The sequence below is a fragment of the Strongylocentrotus purpuratus genome, unplaced genomic scaffold (assembly GCF_000002235.5).
Source record: "Strongylocentrotus purpuratus isolate Spur 01 unplaced genomic scaffold, Spur_5.0 spur5_scaffold_7, whole genome shotgun sequence".
NCBI lineage: Eukaryota > Metazoa > Echinodermata > Echinoidea > Camarodonta > Strongylocentrotidae > Strongylocentrotus > Strongylocentrotus purpuratus.
The window spans coordinates 33,142,436-33,169,929 of record NW_022145613.1 but is presented as its reverse complement, the minus strand read 5'-3'; the positions used below and the strand labels follow the sequence as shown (position 1 = coordinate 33,169,929).

General features: G+C 35.7%; 2 protein-coding genes across 2 annotated transcripts in view; one reads left to right on the top strand and one right to left on the bottom strand.

The window, feature by feature from the left end:
• Window positions 1-1,908: 1,908 nt before the first annotated feature.
• Window positions 1,909-5,471, bottom strand: LOC586977 (superoxide dismutase [Mn/Fe]). Its single transcript, XM_786733.5, has 4 exons — window positions 5,027-5,471; window positions 4,271-4,371; window positions 3,607-3,770; window positions 1,909-2,968 (listed from the first exon to the last, which is right to left on the bottom strand). Exons 1-4 carry the CDS (start codon window positions 5,285-5,287, stop codon window positions 2,685-2,687), a joined length of 810 nt encoding a protein of 269 aa, XP_791826.2. The 5' UTR covers window positions 5,288-5,471; the 3' UTR covers window positions 1,909-2,684.
• Window positions 5,472-5,591: 120 nt separating this feature from the next.
• NSF (N-ethylmaleimide-sensitive factor) overlaps window positions 5,592-27,494 on the top strand; it is a 34,432-nt gene continuing 12,529 nt past the window's right edge. The window contains 11 exon segments of the mRNA NM_214587.1: window positions 5,592-5,620; window positions 6,759-6,831; window positions 7,404-7,492; window positions 9,139-9,238; window positions 13,725-13,764; window positions 22,167-22,245; window positions 23,795-23,940; window positions 24,601-24,653; window positions 25,482-25,573; window positions 26,456-26,528; window positions 27,279-27,348. Of these exon segments, the coding sequence (NP_999752.1) occupies window positions 6,817-6,831; window positions 7,404-7,492; window positions 9,139-9,238; window positions 13,725-13,764; window positions 22,167-22,245; window positions 23,795-23,940; window positions 24,601-24,653; window positions 25,482-25,573; window positions 26,456-26,528; window positions 27,279-27,348 (757 nt within the window). The 5' untranslated portion in view covers window positions 5,592-5,620; window positions 6,759-6,816.

Genomic DNA, 27,494 nt, shown 5'->3' with positions numbered 1-27,494 from the left:
AATTTTATTGAGGCACGTATGACCTAGAGTACATGACCTATACAAAGAGAAAAACCAATGATGAATTGATGATAATACAAAAAAATGATATATATATGCGATAATTGATCACACTGGTTTTTGTGGTGCCTAACTGTAACACAATCATCTCGCCCCCGATGACTGATTAACAATTTCCTGGTATTAAAAAAAAAGAAAAATGTTCTTCAAGGATAATTTAAACAAGTCAACTACAGACATACTAGATAAAAATGCACTATGCAAAAAAAAAAAAAAAGGAAGAAGAATTTAAAACATGAATACGTTGAAAATTAAAAGATTGGAATGAAGACCAAACTAATAAATATGTTTACAATGAATTGGCTTGCATTTGCATGGTCCATTTGGGCAGCACGGGGCTGGTTTGGAATTTTAATAAAATCTTTTCATTGCAGCTAGAAACATATTTGCTCCTAGCCACAAGTTAGAAACATATTAGTAATAGCCCAGTATATTTGTGTGTTTTTGTTATAATTATTACTATTGTATTATGGCATTCAAAAGCCTGGACAATGCTTCATATTTATCATCAAATGTAGGCAAACATACAATATAAAGTAACAACATGCTTGAATTAATTGCAAATGAAGAAAGAAAAGGTTAAGAATATACATCAATGAGAATACAGTAAAAAAGAATCCTTAATATATATATATAAAAGATGATATGTGAATAATAGTTATGTATACTAAATCAATTTTATGAATTAATGAAATAACCATAAACTATTAACAACAAAAAACAATTGTGAAGTAGATAATTATAAACATATTGCTTTTATTTCGTCATAATTGAACCATTGATTAACGCAAAGTTAAACAGACACAATCATTAACAGATTATATAATTTCCTTTGCAAAAACATTAGACAACTTCATTGTTTAAAATGATTGTTAAGTGCAGTTAACCCTTTCAATCCTAATGAGAAGTATCCATTAATAGAAAAAGCAATGAGTACTCTAAATGCAAACAGCTCTTCTAAAGATGGATGTTGGCAGAGGAACAGGAAAATATTATACATGTATAACGAATGCATGAAGAGCTTAATTCCAAAAGGAGCTAAATCCACTTTTGATGAAAATTGAGTTATTGATATCAGAACATTGTTCACTTAAGTACCCGTCTTTCAACAAAATTATTTTCCTAAATTTTGTGAGCAATTATGAAAAAATGCACCTTGTAATATCACTTTTCCATAAACGCCTGTCCAAAATCTGGTAAACAATTTTGTTTTCCTCCAAAGTTACACAAATGGATTTAGCTCCTTTTTGACACTACACCCCCATCCTAGACAATAGAGAATAGATAATTAACATATGATATTCATGACCAACGTATGTATACTTTTATTGATCTAAATATACAGATTATCTTGCTTGTTCCTTACCCATCTTTTTTCATGCTTGTATTTGCCTTCATACATTATGATTTCACCCTCTCATTCTTAAATCTCTATTCAAATATTTAGCCTACATGAATAGTACTGATTGTTAAATATCACTGGCAATCATAGCCAATCTTTCTCATATAGATTTCTTCATCTTGGCTACACTACTCTATATCTCTGCAATCTATATGTATAATTGACAAATAACATGAAGTGTTGTTACATAAATTGAATGATCATCTATAAACACATTGTTCAAAGCCAGAAAAGTGTCAACTCTGTGTTATACAATGAGTAAGAGCCCTTCTAGCTCCGAACAGATGATAGTAATGTTTGTGATGACAAATATTTCTTAGCTGTACATTCTTCCTTTAAAAGGAACACATATATATTACCCATGAACCGATAAACAAAACGTACAATAAACTACAATATATGGCTTTTTTTAAGAACATGGTGTACACAGAACAGTGAGGAGCAAAAAGTAGAAACAGGCGGATGAACAAACACATGTTACACAACAGAAAAGGGGCGGAGAAAGTTGGTTTAAAGAGAAAAAGGTTATTAAATCATTCTTATCTCTCTTTCTGTCTCTTTACCATGTTTCTGTCTTTTACTGTAAACATGCACAGTGTCTATATTACTCGGCTAAGTAACTCAAACAAACAAGAGTAAATATTAGAGGATGTATGCTAACCCAGTACAAGGGACAACTTGGTCTCAGCAGAAAATTGTGGACGAGTCAGGCAAGAGAGCTGATCAAATTGATCACAAAGTCTTGTGTACTTTTTTCATCAATTACACTTTTAAAACAATAATTTTCAAAATCAAAGGAGCTTTGTGTAAAATGGTTCCTAAAGATGTAATGTTAGAAATTTGAAAGGATGGAATTCTACGAAAGATGAAAATTAAGGCTATTTAAAGGTTTGATGTGCAGTTTGAAAGCTAATGACCACATGGTGACCTATCTGACGTAGTGCAGGGCTCAACACTAACAGGCCCCCAAGACGCACAGGTGCCCAAATTGTAAGTCTGGACCCAGAATTTTTTGAAATTTCTACATAGAGCTTGTGCATCGGACTTCAAATAGTTGAATCCGGACCCCCTTCAAAAAAGGTTTGTGCGGAGCCCTGCCTAGTGCCTAGCTAGTCCAACCCTTCTTCAAACTGCAACAACATCAGAAACCACTGTGAACAATGGACCCTATTTTCCATACCCCATCGTTGACACCATTCACCCGCATTTCACTTGTCCTCATCTACAACTCGTCATGAACCTCATAATCCCCAGACCACCAATCTCTCAAATTGGCAACAGCCGACCAGTCGACTACCCTCCACCAGTCCTCGATGTGATTGGCTCGTTTGTTCTGGTGCTTCAGGTAGTAGGCGTGTTCCCAGACATCCAGCACCAGGATTGGCTGAAGGCCGTTTGAGATGGGCGTGTCTTGGTTGGCAGTCGTCGAGATGATAAGACTTGCAGGCTCTTCCTCCACTTCTTCAAATGGTGATGAGGGTTTGCGACGGCTAAGCCACACATATCCTACGGAAAGCAAACAGTAATTTGTGCTAAGGCTTGACTTAAAAAATAAATAAATTTGATTTAAAACACTGAAAGAAGCCTAATAAAACTTTTATTGTTTCTTTAGCCAAGAAGTAAGAAGTGTGTATTTGTATCTAAAGCTGCTACAGAAATAACTTGTGCTACGTCTGCACATAACTGATAAATCTATACTTACAATTATTCATGCATATTTTGTTTTGAGTTTTCACATTCATATGGTGATGCTCATGCTTAATATCATTGAAACTGCCTTTCGATTGATTCCTTTACTGTAATTATTATTAATTGTTTGGTATGACCTACTCCTGAGAATGGAAAGTGAAATTAAACACTGTAACCCTCTGGCCTCTCTTCCTGAAATACAATGGAAAACTTTGTGCCCATATGCAAACCATCAAAAGTGATTTCATGTACTATGGTATCTGTGGTCTCACATTCCACAAAATTTGGGTGAGAAGTTATTCACCCCAAGACTCTCTACAAGTTTAAATAATATGATGCGAGTTGTGCAGAGCATAGAAAACAAAATGATAAGAAGTTACATGGTGTCTGTTAACCTGTTGACTCCGGTATACAAAGGGTTAAGTTGATTCTTTCGATGGGTCTCTAAAAATTACCAGATCCAAACAGGGTTAGGGCTTTGCCAGTGAACTGATTCTTGAAGTCTTCAAAGCTTCCAAAGGATGCATTGATCTCATCTAGGAGCTCTCCAGAAGGCATGGTGGTGACGTTTTCCTTGTTCGAAGCCATTGTTGACCAGTAGATGTTATGATTGACAAACCTGCAGATTGGTCAGAAAGAAAATATGTTACCTTTATAATTATTTGAATCATTTACATTTCAAACAAAAAATATTTGCAAGGACTCTGATGTTACAAAAGGCCTATAGGTGAATATTCAATTGGAAGCTTTCATTCACTAGTTGAGAGGAAAAAAAGACATAATACCTACATGGAATTACAAAAAACAAAAAAAATGGAAATAATAATTATTTCATTATTAGTTATTTGGTCATAAAAATCAGAAATTCACAGTTTATACAAAGTCAACATAATAAATACAATTATAATAGAGAAAGAGAAGGAAATGAGAAGCAAGGAGAAGAGGAAAGAAATAGTTACCTATGGGCCAGGGTTCGCAAAAGTGAAATGCTTCACTGCTGCCCAGAGGCAGGCGAGCCCTCATAGGTAACCATGTAGAAAGATAGAAAGATATTGCACAATTCCATATACAAATACAAATATTACACACTTTAAATGTAGATCTAGTGACTATACCTACCCTCCACCATTATTCCTGATGCTTTGTTTATATTTGGGTGGTATGTCATCAAGGTGCTGCAGCAGGTTGAGGATAGATGTTGCTGCATAGCTGTCTGGCTCCTGAAACACACCAATCATGTTGTTTGATACATTTCAATTTTGATAACAAATACTGACCTAGTATAGTCTTGATTTACCTTACTACTAAACAGATTAATGCAGTAGAGTCTAGTAGATCTAAATCTACCAAGTGGAAAGGAAACAATATTTCAATGACTTCAAGCTGTATAATCACAATTATATTGTTAATAAAAAAGAGAATCAAACACTTCAGACTTTAATTAATTTAATGATCACAAAGAATTTAGGATTCACACAAGACACAAACAGACCTAACAATTCAAATGGCTGCAGACTGTCAAGAATTAATTTCTTTAGTTCAATATATTAGACTATAATTTACGACAACTTATTAGTAAAAGAATATACACACAAAATTGCAATGTATAGCCTAGACCTAGACTATAGTATAAAGGGAGAGAGGGAGTAGAAAGGGAGAGAGGGAGTAGGGAGAGAGGGAGTAGAGAGAGAGAAAGTGAGGATGAGTTCATGAGAGATAGATACTGATAAACTTGGTAAAAAAACGTCCACGAAAAAGGCTGAACAGGAAGGAGAGAGAGAGACCCTTTTTCGGGGGGGGGGGGGGGAGATATGCACAATCATTCTTCGTTCAAAAAATAAATAATGAAATAAATATGAATGGCTTTTTTTATACCTCACTCCCCCACTGGTGCAATGCTGCATTGAGTTTACGTGTATAGCCTGCATGATGACCGCGATGATGTACGTTCAAAGTTGCACTGTCAATGTAAGGTTCTAAATCGTCATAACCAAAAGGTAAATCTGGTAGAATATACTCTGATCTTATTTCTGCAATACACTCAAATGGATAAGAAATACCATAACTTGTTGTGCACATCCATAAAATGATGAAAAACGCGAACATTTTGCTGTCAACGTAGCAAGCAGACGCCATTATGTTATTTGAAGTGCAAAGACATACACAGTAACTGCACTGCTATTCTAGTCTAAGCCTACACAACAATATCTTTCAAACTCAAAATCCCTGAGTCATCGTTCCTATTTTGCTTACTTATGTTTTTTGAAAACACCTAAAACTGCAGTTGTATACTTTGTTTTTACTATGACTGAACATTTCTCGATATTTTTGTAATGTTTGTGCCAAGTGCAAGTGGCAATGATTATGGCCGGCTGGTGAAAAGACTACTTCGATATCGATGTCGCGTCGTTCATCAGCGCAGCTAGCTAGCTAGAGCTAGAGATGAATGTGTAAAAAACTCGACCCGAGGTAAGTCACACGCCCCTCTTGATATCAAAATATGCTTTAATGGTATGATGTTGTGGTGAAAATGTCAGTTTACGTAGTTATTGATATTTACAGAAGTGATGTAATGAATTCAAGAAGTAAATCTGTGAGAACATAGCACGCGAATATTTCGCAATCTCGACTGATAATGATATGAGAGCGAGCAGCAATCCGTACGGTGAGGTAAAGTCCGACGCGACGGAACCGCTGGCCACATAGCTTCATCCACGTTCACTCTGACGTGCTGGCAAGGCGGTTGTGTAGTGACTGTGCTTTTAGTTCTTTTAGATGCTGATGGCGATACCAGTTTAGGTCGGATGGATGGTCAGATCTTATATAAATAAATTTACACTATCTGGAGCCTGCCAGAGTCTTAATGGAACAACCATCGATAAGGCAGTAGTCTAGTACGAGAATACGCCCGACATTGGCCTGTAGGCTGTACTTTATTACGAAGACGAAGAGGAAGAAGAAGAAGATTAAAATTGAAGCAGTTTTGTTTTGGTCTGGGCCTACATTTCGTCTAGACCGAAAGCTTCAGTCTCTGATATCGACGGTTGTTCCGCTGAGATTACATCTGGCTCCTTTGGCCACCTCTATGGGGAAGATTGACAAATGTCAGTTTTATTAAAGAATGACCCATACCAGACGGTTATTTCTGTCTACATTTCGTCTAGCCTTACATTAGGGGCTTGGTGATTTACAAAATATAAATTATATGCTCGTACCAGGTAAGTTTTATTTGGCATGCACTCACCTGACCAGCGCACAATGAACTTTGCAAACTACCTTTGGCGTTCGCTGAAAGATTCTTCTTTCTAATCGTTGGAAAAACTTTGAAATCAGTTACAAACTAAGGCATATTTTGCACAAACAACAGACTTTTTTAACCTAGCAAATGAATCTCATCATGTTTACATGACAAAAAAATTGACCTCTGAAGAGATTTCACAATCTTTAATTGGGGGAAATGCATGTACCACGCCCGTGCATTAAAAACCTGATTTCATGTTTTTTTTAAAGGCCGTATGTAAGCGTTGAGCTCTAACCTGTCGGTGCAAACATTTTTTAAATCCACAATCTTTTTCATATCTCATTTTTGTATTTGTCCCAATTGCAGAGTTGACCGAAGAGGTTAAAATCCAGGTCGCATCAGATCTGCCACCGCTCGACCAATCATGAGCCACACAAGGGTAAGTGATAAATTATGTCCTGTGACTTGCATCATTATTTTCTTAATTTATCATAATTTTGTTATACAAAGTGAGTTTTAGATTACATCCTTGATCGTCGCTTGTAGTTTCACAGTTTATAAAGTAGATCTTTTATGTAGTAGACTTACAGTAGTCTATGTACAAACATGTTGATCCTATATAAGTAAATGCAGAGGGGGTAAAAAAAGGACCATTCACAGTCACAGATCAAAGCTCTTCATTTCTTTCATGCTATCTATCGTCACAGTGACATTACAGATTAAGCCAATTTACAGTGACCATACGTATATGTATGTAGTGATTTCAACTTAGATAACTTTCACATTTTTTGTCAGATTTGATACAAACTTTACCAGTCCGCTTCTGATTTTTCTGCTTTCCTTAAAATGACATTGTTTCTGATACATTTGGCTATGAAAAATTCTACATGAACCTGTTTACAGACCAGGTAATAGGTCAAATTCTATAATAGTATCTTTTGGATGACAAAGTTTATATGAATATATGAAGAAGGTTAGATTACTTTCTTTTCTTCTTTGTTTTGTTTGTAGGAGATGAAAGCAGTCCGCTGTCCAACGGACCAGCTTTCCCTGACCAACAGAGCAGTGGTATCTGACAAAGATGCTTTCGCACGGATTGAGTAAGTATTTTCATATTAATTAAAGATAAAGACCAGTTATGATCATGCGATTGCATTGTGAAGGAAAAGTTGTGAAATCGATCAGAAAAGGTTGATCATCTGGCATATAAGTATTGGTGTGTACTGCAAGGTTCTGAATTTATCAAAATGATAACAAATTTGGCCCAGTCTTGGTAAAGTTACAAGCACTGTACACAGAAAGATGTATATGGGACTATTTGACACGTGCGTGACACGTGCGTTATATCTATCAGGTCCAAATAGATATAATAATTGATCAAATATATTAATTAGTAGGCAGTTTCTCTGCAAAATTTGTATGATTACATATTAGTCAAAAAATATTTTTTCACATGATTGGTAATAAGAGCTTCCATTTTCATTTTTTGAGAGGGGGGGGGGGGATTTCTAAAACTGATTTTTACCTTCAAGTAAAATCTAACTGTATTCTTGAATGCTAAAAATATGACAAAGTCTCCCCCTTCCCCCACCCCCAATAAAATTAAAGGGAAATGAAAAAGATAAAGAAATTGTATTGTTAGAAGGCATAAAGGCATTCCCTAATACTATTTATGATGTGATGCAATTAAACAGTTGACAATGAAAAAGCAGAAAGGCGCAATTTAACAAAACCTAGATCTTCAAAACCCATACAAAGGGCTCACACCCTACTTCATTGAAAAATAGATAGTTTATGATAAAAAGAAACATGCATAATATCTTTCCATCTGTGTAGTTCTAGAATAATTTGAACATTATATATTATAATTCATTTATAATTGTTCTTGATTACCTTTATGCTAACAGTGGAAGTAGACATGCAGGATCAACATCCTTTTCTACTTCCCTTTCAAGCCTAATTTGTGATAAATACATTTTTCTTGTTCTAACGTAATAATCCTACCATTTTATAATGAGGAAATATTTTGTCTATGTTTTACACCGTTTGTAATTGAATAAGATTCATGCACTTTTTATTGTTAAATCGTTTGTAACTCAGCTCTTGAGCTGCGATGATAATTATTGAATAAATACCATTATTATTATTTTTATTCTGATGGAATTAGTATCACGGATATCTCCAATTCCGTTTAACCGCCAGTCAAAACCGGGCGGTTTTCGGTTAAACAAATAATAGTAACAATGTCGTTTTAGAATAATGTGTAAGATCATTAATGTAAATTAAAAACAGTAGAGGACCTACGATAGAACCTTGTGGTACACCATGTGTTAAACTTGTGGATGAATATATATTGAGATCTATTACAAAGATTACTTTCAAACCAAGATGACAGACAAATTGGAGTGTTGTTCTAGTTTCCAAGTGGTAAGTCATCACACCGATTACTGAGCTGGGAGACATTGCCAGGCATAGTGCCAGGTGGAGGGGCATAAATCGAAAAAAAAAAATTATAAAAAATAAATAAATAAAAACGGGAAAACGAAACGGAATCCGCCATGGGCGGTCGGATATCGGACGGTTAAACGTTTACTACAGCACTAGATGGAATACACATTTACAAATGTTCCATAGACTTCTACCTGATAAATGTTGGCACTGCCGTCAATGGGTTAAGAATGCACTTTTTATGTATTGTGGGTTACTCTGTAATTGCCCTTTAACATTTGTTTTGTTTATCCCCCAGTTATGTTCAGGTCCAAGCAGTTCCGGGGCCAAGCTATGTCTTTGCTACAGTAGCACATCCAGATTTAAAGAGTGGAGAAATGGGTTTCAGTCTTCCCCAGGTAAGATAACGTTTTTTTAATATTTTCATATGATAAAGAGCATCTACGTGTATCTTCCTCTACTTCTTTTTTTTTGGGGGGGGGGGGGCAAGGAATGTCTGAAGGAAGGTTTTGGGATGTTCCTATCTTTTTCTTCCTGAATCCCTATACAAAATGTATAGAAAAATGAAAGTCACGCCCTTGCTGTCTGACACTGTTAATTTTATTTTTTTTAAGTTATGAGGGCTGCAAGCATTTCAAGATTCATGATTATGCTGCATACCTTCTAGTTGTTTCTACATGTATCCATTTTATGTTTGTTATGCATTTAGCATATTATTTGATTTATTGCATTCCCCATTTGTATACTGTATTGGGAAATTATATCAATTCTACATTCATGTGCATGAAAATATATGTTTGATGTGATGGTATAGAAGCCATTCAATTAAACACTGTTGCATATACATTAAAAAAATGTTAATACATAATACATGGAGGTGTCTGGGGCTACTAAAATTGTATTGCACTATGCGCATTAACTTCAAGTATATTTTCTAGTACTTCAATAAAATAGGTCTGATTTTCTATTTTTGACTGCTTTCATTGTCACAGGAATGTGTTGACATGCATGTAAACATATATGTTTGATTTTCATCTTACATATTATGTACAGGTTATTGAATGCTCAAGTAATATATAGAATTATATTTGAAGATATTTACATTTACTGAGGTACTGATTGTAACATTCATGTCCTTTTTTAATTAAGATTAATTCCCAGTTATTCTTACAAATTTTCTAAAAAATGGGAGGGGAGGGGGAACTTGGAAGTTTACATTTTGTTTTCTGAACCTATGAAAGCTGTTGGGTCATTTTCAAAGCAAGTTTCCTTCATAAAATTAAGATATTGTCCAAACACTCCCAAGATTGAAAATCTAATTTCACTGAATATTATCAATTTTTTAAAACCCCATCATCTAGATGTCCTTTCCTTATATCATGTCCAGACAAAATAAATATCAAATAAAAAACACAAAACCCCAAATAATTAAAAGAATAAAGAAAGAAAGAGAGAGATTGTCAAAAATAAGAACACGGGGACCCATCTTACCTACCCTTCTAGTGTCTTGTCAGTTCTCAGTTGTGAATTGATGTATTAAGATTGAACTTGTGTAAATCTTAGAACATGTATTTACATGTAGATTGGTATCACAGGGTTACACAATGACATACAGCACAAATGTCAATATTGCAGGATCATGTGATACTGATTCAGGAAGTGAAGCAAATGTATTACACATTAAAACAATATTGCAGTTATTGAATATATTGTTTTGAGTGGTGTTGCCATAATAATAAAACTATGAATGTATATAAGTTTTCATTCATATTAAAAGAGTATATTTGATTTGTACATGTTACAACAAAGGCTTTGTTGTTGGTAGAATTGGTATTGCCATTCTCTAATATTATATGCTAGAAAGAGCAATAATTCCCTTGATAAGTGTGGTTTAGTATTGTTACACATGATGTACACATCATGACATGTAGCATGCTCAGCACTTCAATCACATATTGCTTCTGCGAGTACAAATATTTACAAGGCATCTGTACTCTTTCCAGGTGGATACAATTTTTTTTTTTTTTTTTTTTTTTACCGGTATGCATTTTCAACTTTACCTCAGCTTGAGATATCTTTGGTTTACACTTGTACATGTAGTATTCAACGGCTTAAAGTTATTGTGATTTTTTTTCTCTCTCTCAATATTTTTTAAGACTAAGAGATAGTTTTCAGAGGTAGAGTTATGAAGGCAGTAATAAAATTTCAAGATCCATGATTTGCCATTTTAGTCAAATCATAATCCCTGTTGATGCATTCAAAAGCTTCACACTGTTTATATAAAAAAACCATTTTGAGATGCTGCCTTGTAGGTCAAACAGCATGAAAACTGTTGGTATAAATTTTCCAGCAGTTAGTGTCCATGCGATTTGTTTGGGCTAATGTCCATTAGGGTTGATGAGATATTAATTTATGCTAATTTGAAGTGGCTCCGAGAGGATTGCTCTAAACAATATACAATGCAGGGGCATAGTGTTATTACCAATCAATGGCAGGTGAATGGGTACACATTCATGGCATTATCATGAGTATCAGTTTATTTTCAAATGGAGGGGGGGGGGGGGGGCGGGGCGGGGGGAGGACTTGTGTAATCCTATCAAATTTTAAGACTTAAATATAGAAATATTGTGGGGCGGGGGGAGGACTTGTGTAATCCTATCAAATTTTAAGACTTAAATATAGAAATATTCAATTATTGACTTCTTCCCTTGAAACACAAAAGTGGTCTTTGTAGACAGGTTCCTTTAGTACATGCTTCAATGAGATACCATTTCAAGGGAAACAAAAAATGTGCTTGTTGTAGACAGGTGGTCACTAAAGCAGGTTTGACTGTATATAATGCACATCAATATGCATTTTTTACACAATGCCAGGCCTTCTACTCATACATAATAACTGACAAGTTTACTACAGTATGTCTCCAGAATCCAACCTGTTCTGTGATGCACTTGTACAGTTCAGTACAGTTCCTTACCGAAAAATCAATTTTCAATTTACATTAGTATGATAACGTATCCATGCTCCGTGATGTTGCTAGCTCTCTCTCGCCTAGCCCTATGCCTGCAGTGACTTTTAGGATGAAATGAAATTGATAGTGGAGGACTGCCTGACTCGGCGACCCTTGGTTGTTATAGCGATAGTTTGCTATTGTGATGTACAGGGAATTGAGGAACGTGATATTGTTGTTTCAATTCATATCAGCAAACATTGTGTTGCATACATGTAGTCATCCATTGTGGAGTTATTTGGGAATAAGAAAAGGAATTAAATGAGTTTTTGGTTGGGAGACCTGGATATGGACATTTCAAGGGATAGCTCGTTATTCAGGTGTACTGAAGAGGTTTTGTTTATGTCAGTATCAGATTATTGGGGATACCTGGGCACCTGACAATAGACCCGTCTACTAACATATTCAAATATTTAGCATAATTTTAAAATAAAGGCTGTTCTTGACAACCCCAAAACTTACCCAAAGCTTGCCCGACATAGCAACAAGTAATATATGCAGACTGGATGCCAAGTATTGTCACCAAGTCGCCACTAGGTCCCCAGGTCTATTAGGAAGTATCTGCACTGGCAATCAGAAAACATGTACAGTGTACATGTACATGTAGGTGTAATTTTAGCAGCATTTTAGGATAGTGAGGTAAATTTAATAATAGAAGTAGAGATGTATTCTTTTTTAGTATTAAACTGAGATGACATTGATAAGAGATCTGACTCTTAAGAGCCCACTGTTATTATCATTATCATAATGTACATGTACATGTACGTAATGTACATACCCTTATAATACATATTTAGATATGACATGAAATTCTCTCATGTATACCGTACAGTACATGTACATGTACATATACTCTAATTAATTGCTTAGATCATCCAAGAGATTTACGTACAGTGTAAAGAGAGATTCTCTCTATATATATAAAAGCCATTGATTAGACATCCTGTATTGTACACTGGTGATTGTGCATAATTACATTACCTGGTCGATAATGAAGTTCATATGCCTGAATGGAAGACTACAATATAAGCCGAAAGATGAAATTATAATTGGGATGGATTTTTTTTGGTTGTGCGTACGTGTACACACATAGAAAGCAGAGCATCATTAGGACCCAGTAGGGAAAGTGCATGATAGATAGACTACATGTGGAGTATGAGCTCATTATTACTGCATGGCCATGGAATATGTCCTCAGGCTGTGTCGCCTTTCCTGACAAACATCCTCTCTTTTATTTTTACCAATCCTTCTTTTTGTGTGAATTATATTGTATTAGATGTACACGTACATTTAGGCCCATATAAAGAATGTAAACAATAATTTCATACAGCTGGTATAATTTTGTGTACATTTGATTTGTGTGTTGAAATTCTACATTAAGATGTAACAATCCTCTTGACATGTAAACATCTTGACCTTATATGTTTTTTTTTCCAGAACTTGTTGAAGGCATATTATGCACAACATATTTTCTTTTATTTCTGAATTTAATTAATTTTTAAGAGCATAATATGGGTGTAACAGTATTACAATGATTTATCTGTGTACCTAAATATGTTACATGCATGGAAATAAAAAGAACATCAGCCAATGCATTTGGGATTGTCTCAAAGTGTTTACAATACAAAGTACATTTATTGAATAAATTGAATTGACTAATTTTAACATACTGTACATATAAAACCAGTGTAGTTGACACAAGACAAACTGAAGTGTATTTCGTAAATCGTGTCATTCACTGGTCTATTTTGACATACTACATGTACATGTACATGTCATTACAATCAGTGTTTGTTTGTATTGCTTGAGAAGTAATGAAAATATGTATTTTAGTACAGAGGTTATGATGATTTGCTTTCTTTTCATTTCTTGTGCAGAGAAAATGGGCCAGAATATCAATAGACCAACCTATCCAAGGTGAGTGTTTAACTGAAAACATACAATAATGTGTGACATTGAAGGGTTATCCATGTCATGGTTTGCTATTTTTCTTTAAAAGATAGAAGATAATTCTAGCATTATACCGTACTTGTATTTTACTGAAAAATATATTTCTGAAGAAAGCCTTTATCATTAACACATATTTTTAAAACCACTTTTGTCTTATATTGTCATAATTCAGAACTGAAAAAAAAAAAATAAATACATATTTTGGGCATGGTTTTGTAAAATGTTAGCAATTTTATTTATTAATTTGAATGTATCTCTTGTGTGTAAGGTCTGTCTAAATTGTGTGAGGATAATAAGTGGCATTTTGCCATCGGAATACATGGGAGGATTCTCCATGCATATCTCCATATTTTCTTAGATGTGGTGTTTAATAACAGTGAGGTCTGCATATGTGTGATGGACATACAGATACAGATGTTCATATGAGTTAGTAAGAAAGTTACTGCATGAAGGTACATCTACATGTATGTGGAAAGAGGTTAAGAGAGATGGAGAGAGTAGAGGGAATAAGAGGAAAGGAGGCGGAGATGGGATTAGATAGCTGAAGAGGGAGAAAACAAAAGGAATGAGAGAGAGAGACAAAGAGAGGGAGAGAGAGAGAGAGAGAGAGGGGAGAGAGAGGAGAAGGCACAATAAAAAGATAAGACAGGGGCTAGTAGTACAGCATTAGGGAATGGAACAAAATAGGAAGACATTGGAGAGAGGAAGAGGACGAGAGATATATTAGAGAGAGAGAGAGAGACAGAAATAGAGACATTGAGAGAGAGAGAGAGAGAGAGAGAGAGAGAGAGAGTAAAAGCAATTCCCAAACTGAGCAGGCCTCTGCTAAAGTACATAAGATGAGAACTTGCTGCCGTCTAATGTTACCCACTCGAGTGAGTATGTAACGCTATCAGGTGGTATGTGTCCCTGGCGCAGTGCAGTTCCCAGGAAATGAAAACCATGCAGTTAATCCCCAAATTGCAGTAAGATCCATCATTATGTCAAAAAGCTGAAATTGAATACTTCCTAAATCTCATGTGGATATGAACATGTTATGCATAAAATGCTGGAATATGTCTGGTATGGAAATATTCACAAAAAATGGATTTATTGTGTCCAAGACGTGAGCTGTGTCCCAAATTCCAGGTTTTGACAATTTTCTTTAAAATGTATCAGACGACATGTACTTGTGAGACAAAGTTAGTTTCAAGGCCCCTTTGTTGATTATGATTACTAGTAAAAGGCATTTGTAACTTTAAGCGCACATTACAAATTACATTATGTGTATTGTGTACTGGGTGCTGGATACATGTAGCTTGTTAATAGTAGGTATCACAGCTAAAGTTTGAAAGTATCTACATTTCATTTCCCCTGCCAATTTCATTTTAGAGCACATGGAAAGAGGAGTTTTGATACCTCATTTGTCAAATTTGAATAAGTACTTTTGAAAATACGGCCACTTACATAAGAGATGAAATGGTCAAATTTTGCGTAATTAGGCTATAACTGACAATTAGCCATTTCAAGGTGACATAATTTTGTAATTAATTGATGAATCACCTTTATTTTCAAGAAATCTGTTCTCTGTATGGATTTCTACATGCCTATTTTTTTCCAGGTTCTTTAGACAAATATTTTTTTTGGTGGAATTTTTCAAATAATTAAATGAAGCCCATTTTGATGCGTGTGACAAATGGCTATTTTTGCGTCGCCGGAACAAGTTTTCATGGGCTTTGAAACATGGCTAGATTTAAGAGTGTCTATGAAGTGGGGCTGAATTTCGGCATATCTGGGGTATGTATATAGCTTAATCATTTCTGTAAGTTTGGACCATCAAATCCATTTAAATTAATTTTAAATGGCATTTGAAAAAGGCTTTAAACTCTTAAAACTTCATATTTTAAAGCACCCTTAAGCTTTTTTTTGTGTTTTCAAGTCTGCCTAAATTGAAAACCGTTAATGGTAGGGGAATGAATTTTGGCACATCAATAGAAAGTATGGCAGTGGCGGATCCCCCCCCCCCCCGGCCAAAAAAATATGTTAAAATCAGCCCTAAATTCCCCCAAAATGTACTGAAAAACAGGGACGTGCCCCCCCCCCCCCCCCCAACGGAGAAAATTAAAAAATTAAAAAATTTCTTGACCCCCCCCCCCCCAAAAAAAAAGTGCCCTCTTATCCCCCCCCCCCCCCCCCCCCCCCCCGCTTATTCAGCGGTTGGCTGAGTCGTTACAATTTTTTTAGACCAAAAAACAAACAAAAAATGTCCTCTCACCCCCCCCTCCCCCCCACCACCACCCTCCCTCCCCTCCACCACCACCCTCCCTCCCCTCTAGGCCTACCTAACTTATTTACTATATAAACAAAAATAATAACTAATCCCTTTTAATTGAAATTCATAAATTGAATCCATGATCTTAAATTTAAAAACTATGGGAAAACAATAAATGCCCTTTAAATCCTTGGTGTGGGTTCGCAATCACAACATGAGAATAGAGACACCAGTATGGGCGGTTCACGGCCGCCGAGCTATCACCGAGTGTGTGTGTGTGTGTCGTTGGGTTTTCATACAGACGTGCATCAATCAGATATGATTACTGAAAAGACACTGCCTGAATTTAATTGGAATTTAATAATTATTATCCAAAGATCAGAAAAGCCGTCATTACAGTTATTTGATGTAGATTGAAACACACAAAATATTTTTTTTCTGACAAAATTTGATTAAATTTTCACTCTATAAATTGACAAAGATTACACAAGTTTGTTCTTGAATTTCTTAAAAAGTCACTTTGAAATTCAAAGTTCACTCGCATGACGTGTGAGAAAAATTGCGAGTGGAAAAACACAAACATGTATTATTGGTCTTGTGATCGCTTTAAAATCTGTTTAGGTTACGATAGCATAATAATTCCGTCGAAATATATATGTATTCACTAATTTGTTCGCCAAATGCTGCAAATCCTGCCTCAGTTTCGATATTTGAAGCCTCAGATTCATGCTCCGTTTCGGATCTTGATGGGACGGCAAGCGGCGGGTGCGGTGATGCGACACGTGGCGGCATGTGGCCCGTCGGGTCCACGTGCGAAGCTGGGGGCTTGCTCGCTGTAGTCACTCTCGCTCAGTGCGTATTATACACAGAGTACAGCTGTACTAATCGGATTCGCGCTCTAGCGCCATCTAGCGGTCATTCTTAATATTTACATGATCGTATTCTCCAGTAAATTCTCTTTGTTCTCGTATCAAAATTGAATTAAAAGTATGTTTTTCTGATATAGAAAAATTGTTTCATACTTTTCACTCTGATTTTTCACGATCTTTTTGAAACATACCCCCATCAGTTTTTATATGAAAATAAAGCTTAAGATGTGCTCTTTTCAACCAGTGGATTTTTAAAACTCAAAGACGAATGGCGTTCAAGCGAATTGAGCTAAAACTAGGGATACAAATCGGCCGTCAAAAAAAAATGGCGACAAACGAAGTGAGACCGTACAAATTAGAGGTTAAATCTCAAGCAACTGTGTCGTAAGTAATTAATGGATTTTGATGAAAATGACATGACATGAAAGACAGAATCCTGAGCTTTCGAGAGACATATAATTTTAAAATATTTATTTTTTCCATGATATGAAAATCTTCCTTCACAAAGAGAGAATTTGCGTGGTTGAGCTCTGTGTGTCCCCACTCAACGCAGCTCTTCTGTGATACCTATTAATAGTGGTTTGCGAAGTAATGGTAGTGCATTTGTATCTACTGCATTCGTATCTACTGCATTCGTATGTAATGTTACACTAGAAAAATAAGGATGGCATTGCTACTCCTTCAATACTGCGATATCTGAATGTCAGTGAGTTAACATGTACCCTGTACATTGTATGTATCAGTTATCCATAGAAAATGTATTGATGTGCTTTGCTCTTGGATCTCCTGTAAATGAAGCATTTTCATGCATTTTACATGTACACATAGACTGATCTAGTAACACCTGTCAAAGTTTACTTCTCCGTGTTCATGATTAATTCTTATCCCGCTGATAATCTTGAAATCAGCTGCACAAATGATAGATATTCCACAATATTTCAGTTGATCAAAATGCCACTGGACATGACTAACCTTTACAGTGTCCCCAGGGCATTCCTTGGTACATAAAAAGATCAAATCATCTCGTTTGGTCACGACTTTATTTGCTTTCCATCATATACCGTGTGAGTCAAAAAAAAGTTTACACCTAGAAGATGGCTAATTATTTTAAAAATCATCTATGATCAGTAAATTATTATACATCTTATGAAAGAGTGTTTTATCCCAACTCATTTGGTACCATTTTTGTGTGGGTATGTGTTCACGCTTGGATGAACAGGTGGCATTGTTTGCAAGAGTGCAAAAATCGACTTGCGCCAAAGTGATGCCTTCAGTATGTATTATGTTGGGATTAGCGGAGTGAGAGAATGGATTGAATGTATCAAATGAAATGCATTGCATATGTTTTTTTCAAAGGGCAAAGTCACACACACCCACACACACGCGCACAAATGTTTGTTGGTATTTGATATTCGATATTTTATATGTGTGACATGATTAATTTTGTTAAGGGTGTTATTTGGATATGCAAAGACCGAACTAATACCCAAATCCCAATTGTTTTATTCAAACATCACATACATGTACACTGTAGGCAACTTTGGCGCAATACGACTTTTGCACTCTCGCAAACAATGTCTCCTGTTCATCCAGGCATGAACACATACCACACAAAAATGGTACCAAATGATTTTGGATAAAACACTCTTTCATAAGACATATAACAGTTAATGTTCATCAATGATTTTTTAAATAATTAGCAATTTTCTAGGTGTAAACTTTTTTTGGACTCACTCTGTATATGCAAACCTGTGTCAGCCTTTTGCAGTGTGATATTCTACAGTAAATTACTTTTCCAGAATATTGTGGTTTTTACCAAGGTATTTGCCTTTCTTTTTTACACTAGAGAAGTTCCTTTTTATTGCATACTTTGTGACAGAATAAACTATTTTACAGTGTAGTTTTATTTTTTGCAGAAGAGGTATCCCTCTTCACCTTTCCAAACATAATTTGTAAGGGAATATGTTCTGATAACAAATAATAAAGGCTTATGATAAAGCAAACAAAATTCCTATAACAAAAAAGGGACTTTGATTATATAACAAACGGTGAAGAAATAGCCAGGTAGTGTTTTAAGACCAGAATGGAGGACCCTTAGGGATACATCAGATCGTGCCAAAAGAAAGATGTGTGTTCCTAGGGTTATTTCATCACTGTAATGGGGAAATTCTTGATGCGTGTACACTGTACAGGTATGTTTGAAATAAAGTGCCTCAGACTCGTACAAGTGTCCAGCCTTCCTTCGTGATAGTAGATTTTGATGATGACCTTTTCTCCTGCACCTCTGGCAATCATTCCATTATCCCATGATGCATTCTCACTTGAGGTCTATCGGAGTTGTGACAGCGCATCCCTCATCCCGAATCCAGCTCTACGCCCCAAGTATGTTCATGTTTGCTAACACTCGAGATTAGCCTGTCAATTTCCCTGTACTTGGACAATGCTCATATACTGTAGGTTTTCTCCTCATGCTTAATGCATAGATTGATGTCATGATTGAAGGCAAATTGCAGTAGAAGCTTGTTTTTATGAAGTGTCTTTTAATCATAAACCATCACTCTCAGGAATGTCTTGTTCACACGGGATATAAGAAACTGCAACTTGAAAAAGAAAAAAGTTTAAATGAATGAAAATAAGGATGAAAAGAAAGAAGATAAACAGTGATGGAGCTGAACAAAGGTTGTACACGTACAGTACATGTACTCACACATGTGTGATATAAGATACAGAACTTGATGGGCATTACACTTAAATATAAATTTTAAAAAAAAAGAAAGTGGTTAACGTCTTCATATGTGAACAGCCAACAGGCCCTACGTCTGCAAGTAAACCCACGCATGGACAGTGTTTATGTAGGATTCTTCATAGCATTCAGCGCATGAAGACAGTGGTGTCATATTCATTAGTGAAGGCAAATTTCATTTTAGGATTTGCATTTGGACAGTAGAATTTGACTCTTGAAAGTTCATTTGTGATGCTTGTTTATATCACGAGTGCCTCAGTAAGGGGCAATCATATTAAGGAGGTGTGACTAGATCTCAATGAATGATTAGAAAATACCTGTTTGATATCACCCACGTAAACACAGTGTGCAGCAGCCAGACCATGCCGCTCTTAATTTTACTTGTCTCTACTCTGTTCACATCTTCTACAGATGTCCATTTAAATTTCACAAATGCTAGGGCCTTTTTTTTTACAGAAGTGAACATACATCTCGAGCAATGAAATGCTACTTGATTTTCAACCCATCAGGATGTTTTATTTCAGACATTCAGTTTTTTAATTTTTTAGAAGAGGCCCCTGATCTCATAAATATGCTTATAGCTGATTGTGTATCATCTCGATGGCAATCAAGATTTTTCAATTCTGTTTTATAATAATATTCTAGCAAGTAGCAAGTTGTATTTGAATTGGGTATAAAAGTGGACATTATCTTCATATACTTGCCAAACATGTAAATTTTGTTTTGTAAAATAAATAAAAAAAGAAAAAAAACTTTCATATTGAACGCGAATACAACTTGACAAATCCAATGCAATGGAGTGCATTTTTCCACATTTTTTTTTGCTTAATTAATAAATTATTGCAAATCCATGTCCATTTTCATTCTATGGCTTTGAGTACAATATACATCAACAGTACATCCCAATACATAGTATCTCAACACATACATGCACACACGCATTTTAAACTCAATCTTCCTTTGAACTGTGCATACTACTCAATGTAAGGAGAAATAATCAAATGTGAACGTGGCCTTGCCTGCATGTCCCATTCAATTCGTTCTCACTTGGCTGCCGATCTGTAAAAGCAAATTTGCCCCCTGTAGAGCTGACAGTATTGTGTGCATAATGCGCCATTTCCAGTGTAGTGAGCGCTATATTAAAAAGCTAAGCCCTTCTACAAGCACAAGCAGTTTGGTTCTCATTGCTCAAATATTCATATTGTTATTGATCCCTTAAATTTGATGTCATCTTCATATTTTAGTCAAAGCAATTGAGAACATAATTTTATCTTATAATATTTAAAAATCCTTTTATGTCTCGGTCCGAGCAAACAGTTATTGTACGTTTGTTTTAGTGCACATCATCATTATTTTACCAGATATGTATATGATTAGCCATGAAAGAAAGAAAAGATTCTTCTGAGTGTCTCCCCTGTTGAACCACCTCAAAGACAAAGAGATTATTATCTCTGGATCTACAGTGTATACAAATATTCCTACATAGAAACTGTCTTTATCATAGATAAACAGATTTTTAATCAAATTTATTTAACATCTAGTCCTTAAAAGAAGAAAAATCATTGATTTACTCCCCATGTTAGCTTTGAGATGTTTGGTACCATGATGCACAGAATAACAAAGTTAGATGTAAAATTCAGTGAATTTTAAAAATACAGACATTTCAGAATGGAATATACTTGATTATTCAGTTAGTAAAAACAGAAACAGTCTAACAAAAGTCTGCTCTAATAATTGATATCTTCTGATATGTATCAACATTACTTGCTTGCTTGGTTTATGGAGAGACTCTCCTAGTCAACAGTACACTAATGTTGGTCTCCGCTATGAACACATCCATCCTTGAAACTAGGAACCCTTAGGCAAACTGCGCATAGTAATGTGCAGGTTTTCATCCATTAGTTTTAATAAAGCCATAACTGACGCACATGAAATCTGATGTCCCCAGCTGAGCAGTAAATGAGTGAGATACATGTAGCATCAAATCGGTTTTCAAAAGATGCAAATAAAATGTCCTTTCTCATTTGTGATAGAGAAGGCAGCTGAAATAACCCTCTCTTTTTTGAGGCCTTTAAGATGAATCCTTGATTGATATTTCTCAGACTCAAAGCAAATATTGGGAAACACAGGAGAGCAGAGAAATCATAGTGTTGTACAAGGCAATACCATGCCGTGTGAAGGAGTGTGTGAAGTACATTTTATATTGAAATGCATTTCTATTTCCAAGTTGATGATTTTGATTCTGATACTGGCAATGATGGTGATGATAATGAAGATGATGATGACGATAATGATGTAGATGATGATGATGATGATGATGATGATGATGATGATGATCAATTTGAATCTGTGATGGTTACTGTAATACCTGTACGTGTGACGTTGATGGTCAGTCTGTTATGTGATGAAATTGTATTCATACATGTATTCTTACAGTTTGAACTGATTAAGTTGCCACATGCTGTTCATTTATGTTCCTTTTCTTTCTTTCTTTCTTTCTATCCAGCTGCCCCATACAGATTTGATCCCAGCTGTCAGTACCTGAGTTCTATCACAGTGGAAGTTGACTTCTTGCAAAAGAAAAAGTAAAAAAATTGCTATTTGACCCCCCCCCCCCAAAAAAAAAAAATTGCTTGATTGGCTGAACAATCAGATGCACTTGCATATTTATTAACAGGTACATGTATGACAATTATGCATCGTGTGAACGTGTCTTTTTTTATAGCCACATACAGCTGAGCCATTTAAATACAGCTTTTTAAAATATATGAATTTGATATTGACATGTAAGACTCAAGAAAATGCAAATAATGAAAGTACTAGCGATTAAAACAAAATCAGAATCTACATACATGTATATTAGGGCTGCGACGTGTAGTCGAATGCTCAAGTACCCGCACGGTTGACAACTACTCGGGTACGATTTTTTGTACCCGAATATTCGGCCGCAAAAAAAAAAAAAAAAAAAAAAAAAAAAAAAAATCTGTCCAGGCCGACGCTTACCCGTGCCTGGGTGAGCAGCGGCCGCTGGCATGGTGCCGTCGGTAAAAATGTTTCCCAACTCAAGCACTGTCAAACTCACCACTCAGAAACTGGGACCAAATGTCTGGATTTCTGTTTGGACTTGGAGGAAAATGGATTATTCTGCCATCTTTGGTTTTTAAAACAGCATTGTTTACTGTTATTATTATTAAATCAGCGCCTTCAACTGCAACTCGAAGTAAAATTGCATGCGTTTTCGGCGACAGAACCGGGATACTGCTCCAGTGGTATGTATGGTGGTGGCAAAAAACAAAACAAAAAAAACATGGCGTCCGAATATTCGAGTATTCGCTTGTGAGCCTGGGAGTGTACTCGGGTACCTCATTACACTGTTGTGCACAGCCTTAATGTATATAGAATATAAAGTGGAGAGTGTCTCTATATTTGATACCGTATTTGCCAGCGTAAAGGCCGCAGTATTTTTGGAAGAGAAAATATCAAAAAGTCGGGGTGCGACCTATGCGACAAAAGAGTAAAAAAAAAAAAAAAAAGTCAAAACCAGCACGAATTTGCACATATGGGACTAGATCTACGAACGGTACAATAACTATACATTTCCACACATCTTACCGACAATTTTATCTTGCATTGTTGACATGAAGACGAAAATAAACTTCCAAAAACAACATCTGCCAATAGATCTTGATCTAAGTTCGTGCAAATGCATTGCAAAAGTAAAAGAAGGGCCCGTTTAACGGAGCTGCCGCGAAGCATCCAGCACGCGAAGTCCCTATTTTGAATCCATTTCAATACACAAGAGAGAGGCGCAATGTATACATCACAGAAAACTCCTTATGCTAGCATCAGTGCGGCATGGCCGAGCGGTCTAAGGCGCTGATTTTAGTCACATCAACATTTGAACGCAAGAGATCGAATCCCGACTTCGACAAAAATATTTTTAAATTTATTTATTTATTTTTTCCGAGCGGTCTTAGGCGGTGATTTTAGTCACATCAACATTTGTACGCAAGAGATCAAATCCCGACTTCGACAATTTTTTTTTTTTTTTAATATCAAAATCGGGGGTGCGGCCTATACGGTGCTGTGGCCTTATCGCCGGCAAATACGGTATTTATTTTTGTTGTTGTACAGCACCACAAATGATGCTTTTGACTCGGACAAGATGGCCAAAGATTTCTTAGAGTCATTTGACCGTGTGGCGTTCTCAGTGGAGCAGCAGCTGGTCTGCTCATTCTATAACAAGAAGCTGATGGGACTAGTGGTCAAATCTGTGGAAAGTAAGTATACTGCATGCAGAGAGAGAGAGAGAGAGAGAGAGAGAGAGAGTTTAAGAGAGAAAGAGACTGGAAATCGAACTGAGAGGAGAAAAAAAAAGGGGGGAGGGGTTAGGAGGACAGAAGTAAAGATTGAAATATTAAATAGAAATACAATAGTAATGACATGAAACGTTAAATAGAGATAGAGAGTTGGGGGGGGGGGGGAGGGGGTATGAAGGGAGTAAGCAAAATAGGCAAAGAAGAAGAAAAAACAAAATGAAGAAAATATTGGGGAAGGTGGTATGTATAAAGAGTCTTTAATAGTAATAACGCAAAATCTGTTGAAGAAAAGAAGGTTCATGTTTTAATACCAACAGTTTATATTACATGTAGGTCACAAAAAAACGCTGTAAGGATTATAATTCTTAGTTTTTGTCATAATCACTTGATAAATACATATGGTTACGTACAAAATTTGTGACCTTCAACATTTGTTTGCATTATTATATCATTTCCAACACGTGAACTTGATATCTGACATAGGCTCATATTAGATAGATAAAGAAAATTTGAGCAAATTAGTCTTTTGAATTATATAGCTCCTTAATTCATACCTCCTTCAGCAGAGTTCCAGTCATCCAATTTGTATAATTAATTTACTTGTCTTTTTTACCTCTGCAGTTCTTGATCCAGCAATCCTAAAGGGAGGGAAGCCTTCAGCTAAAAGAAATAGGGTATTTAAAAAGAAATTCTTACAATATTTTCCTTTAGTACTTAAAACAAACACCTGTCAACAAAGAGTTTTTTGGGTTGACCTTACACCTCAATATTTACATTGCATCTCTGCCTGGTAGACATTGTAACATTAGACAAGTCTGTTTGTCAAGTTATCTTGATAGCCGAACAAAATTTGGGTTTAAATGGAGACCCGGAACATACTCCTTAGTAAGGAATGTTCTAAAGAAGAGCCTTTGGGGCTTATGGTGTTGAGGTGTCGTGTTGAGTGGATACGTCACCAGACTGTGGATCACATGGTCCATGGTGAGACTCGAACCGCGGCATTAATGTCCTTTGACAAGACATCAATCTACATTTGCTACACTTGTCCCAGGTGAGGTACTGGTTACCTGGCTGGAATTAATTCCTTGAAATGCCAGAGCGTCATAATGGCAGCCATGCTAAAGCCGGAGTAGTAATTGTGGAGCGCTAGGAGTGTCAAGTCTGACAGACTTGAGCACTATACAAGAACACACTATTATTAATATTATTATAATTACATTTATCATAACAGGGCCCTGTATATCAAAGAGTTCATATCAATCGTAACTTTTACAAGAAATAGGAGACTGCAATCTTGAGATTGATTGGAGGACTTGCTATTGATTTGGATCAATCGCAACTCTTTGTAAGACGGGGCCCAGATCTTCAAAGAAATAGATGGCCAATGTTGAATGACAGTCAACATATCAATACTATTTGTTTTAATTAACGGTGTCACTGACCCTCCATTGGTACATGCTTGAAGTCTCTGACTTATTTGTTTTGTTTGTTTTCTCCTGCAGGACGTAAGGATTGGTGTCCTGACCCAGAACACACAGGTCACATTTGAGAAGGCAGAAGGATCTGCGCTCAACCTCACTGGCAGATCAAAGGGGTAAGCCCTTTCAATATTATAGTTAAAATAGAATGATACATATCGATACTACTTCCAGTCATTATCATCATCAAATGCTAGGGGTGTTTCACAAAGATCCTAAGTTAAACTTGTCTCTAAGTTGGACTTAACAATTATGAAAAGCCTTAGCATCTATGAAATATTTTGCAAAAGTTATTTAAAAAATACATTACAATTTGATTCAAATGATTCATATTTTCTATTATCTAGGAGATTTCATGTTCTTGATATGGAATTTATATAAAGTCTAAAATATTTCAATTTTCACTTTGAATATATTATATTTAAAGGCTACAAATGGCTCTCCATAATTTTTAAGTCCAACTTAGACTTAAGTTTGACTTAGGATCTTTTTAAATGTAATACAAAGTTTGGGTAATATTTTAACAGGATTGGATTTAAAATTTAAAATTTGCATTACCAATGTGAAACCTAGTGTTAGAATATGCATCTTTCACAAAATTGGATTTCGAGGATTTCGAGAAATTAAAATATCAAATTTATCGGTGCTCCTGATAAATTTCAAAAAGTGCCTATGGCCATTAAATGGTAGCTGCAAACATGAAAATATTGAAATATGCAGTTCTGATATATAATTTCCAAACAGAAATAGAAAATCAGTCGATTTTAGTCAATAAACATTGTTTTGAAGCTAAAGTAATATAAATCTTGGGAGGGAGCTATACAACATAAAGAGTTTATTTTTCACAATTTCATCACTTTAGACTCCATTTCAACTGCGACAACGATCATTGAATATAGTCGGATCGCATATGCTTCCAATATGTTCCATTTCAACCAAATTCATGACCCCATACCAAAACATGGTATTAAAGGTATATTTTTTTCTTCTTCTTGCAGTCAATCAGGGAATCAATCAATCATCAACCCTGACTGGGATTTCAAGAAGATGGGCATTGGTGGTTTAGATAAGGTAAGTATGGCTTGAGTGCCTGCATGCCTGCCCATGTCTGAGCAACACCCTGGTCTGCCCATACACTTTACTTTGCAATTCTGATGAAACAAAGCACTCAACCAATACACAAATATCTGTCTCTATTCTAACACTACATATTCATCATAGAAACAAGTAAAAGATTATGAGAAATGTTTAGTTTAAGGACTTTTATTTTTTTATGCACAAGCCTCAAAATGTAAAGGGAGTGAATGTGAAGACATGGGAACCTTTGTTTTGGACACTGCGGCCTTCTCTTGTGAAAATGACATTGTTCTTGTTGGAAGTTCAACAACAATTTCAGCACACTTACTCTCTAGAATATAAAGAATAAGATGAGATCATACATAAGAACCTTCTTGTCAATCTCAAGTGAAATGTGAGGTGTACAGAAATAAGGCTCAACCTCATGCACCGTATAGAAGTAGACACGCAGAGGCACTCACATAGCCATCCGTGTGCACTGCTCGACAAATTTCAGCTACGGGTCGACCTTTACGTTGCAGAGATTGTTATACCAGACCAATAACCAAAATTCATAACAAAATATATTTTCAATATTTTTCCATCACAATGATCTCCACCATCTTCATTCAGTGAATTTTTGTCAGGGTTTTATCATGGATTATATGGAATGAGCACAGAGTGAAGCTTCATCAGAGAGTAGAAGATGGGGACTTTAAAACATTTAAATATATTCTCCCCCTCTTTGCTTCTTCTTCTACATAGGAATTTTCAGATATCTTCAGGAGAGCATTTGCTTCCAGAGTATTTCCACAAGAGTTTGTGGAACAAATAGGTAAGTTCAAACTGCTGATTTCAATCAATTCACTCTGCACTTTTCTTGTCAAAATGTTAATAAGGGAACCATGTGTATAGGCCATATATATCATACATAGTATAGGATATTTAGGATAGGACAGAGTTTATATGACCATAGTTAGA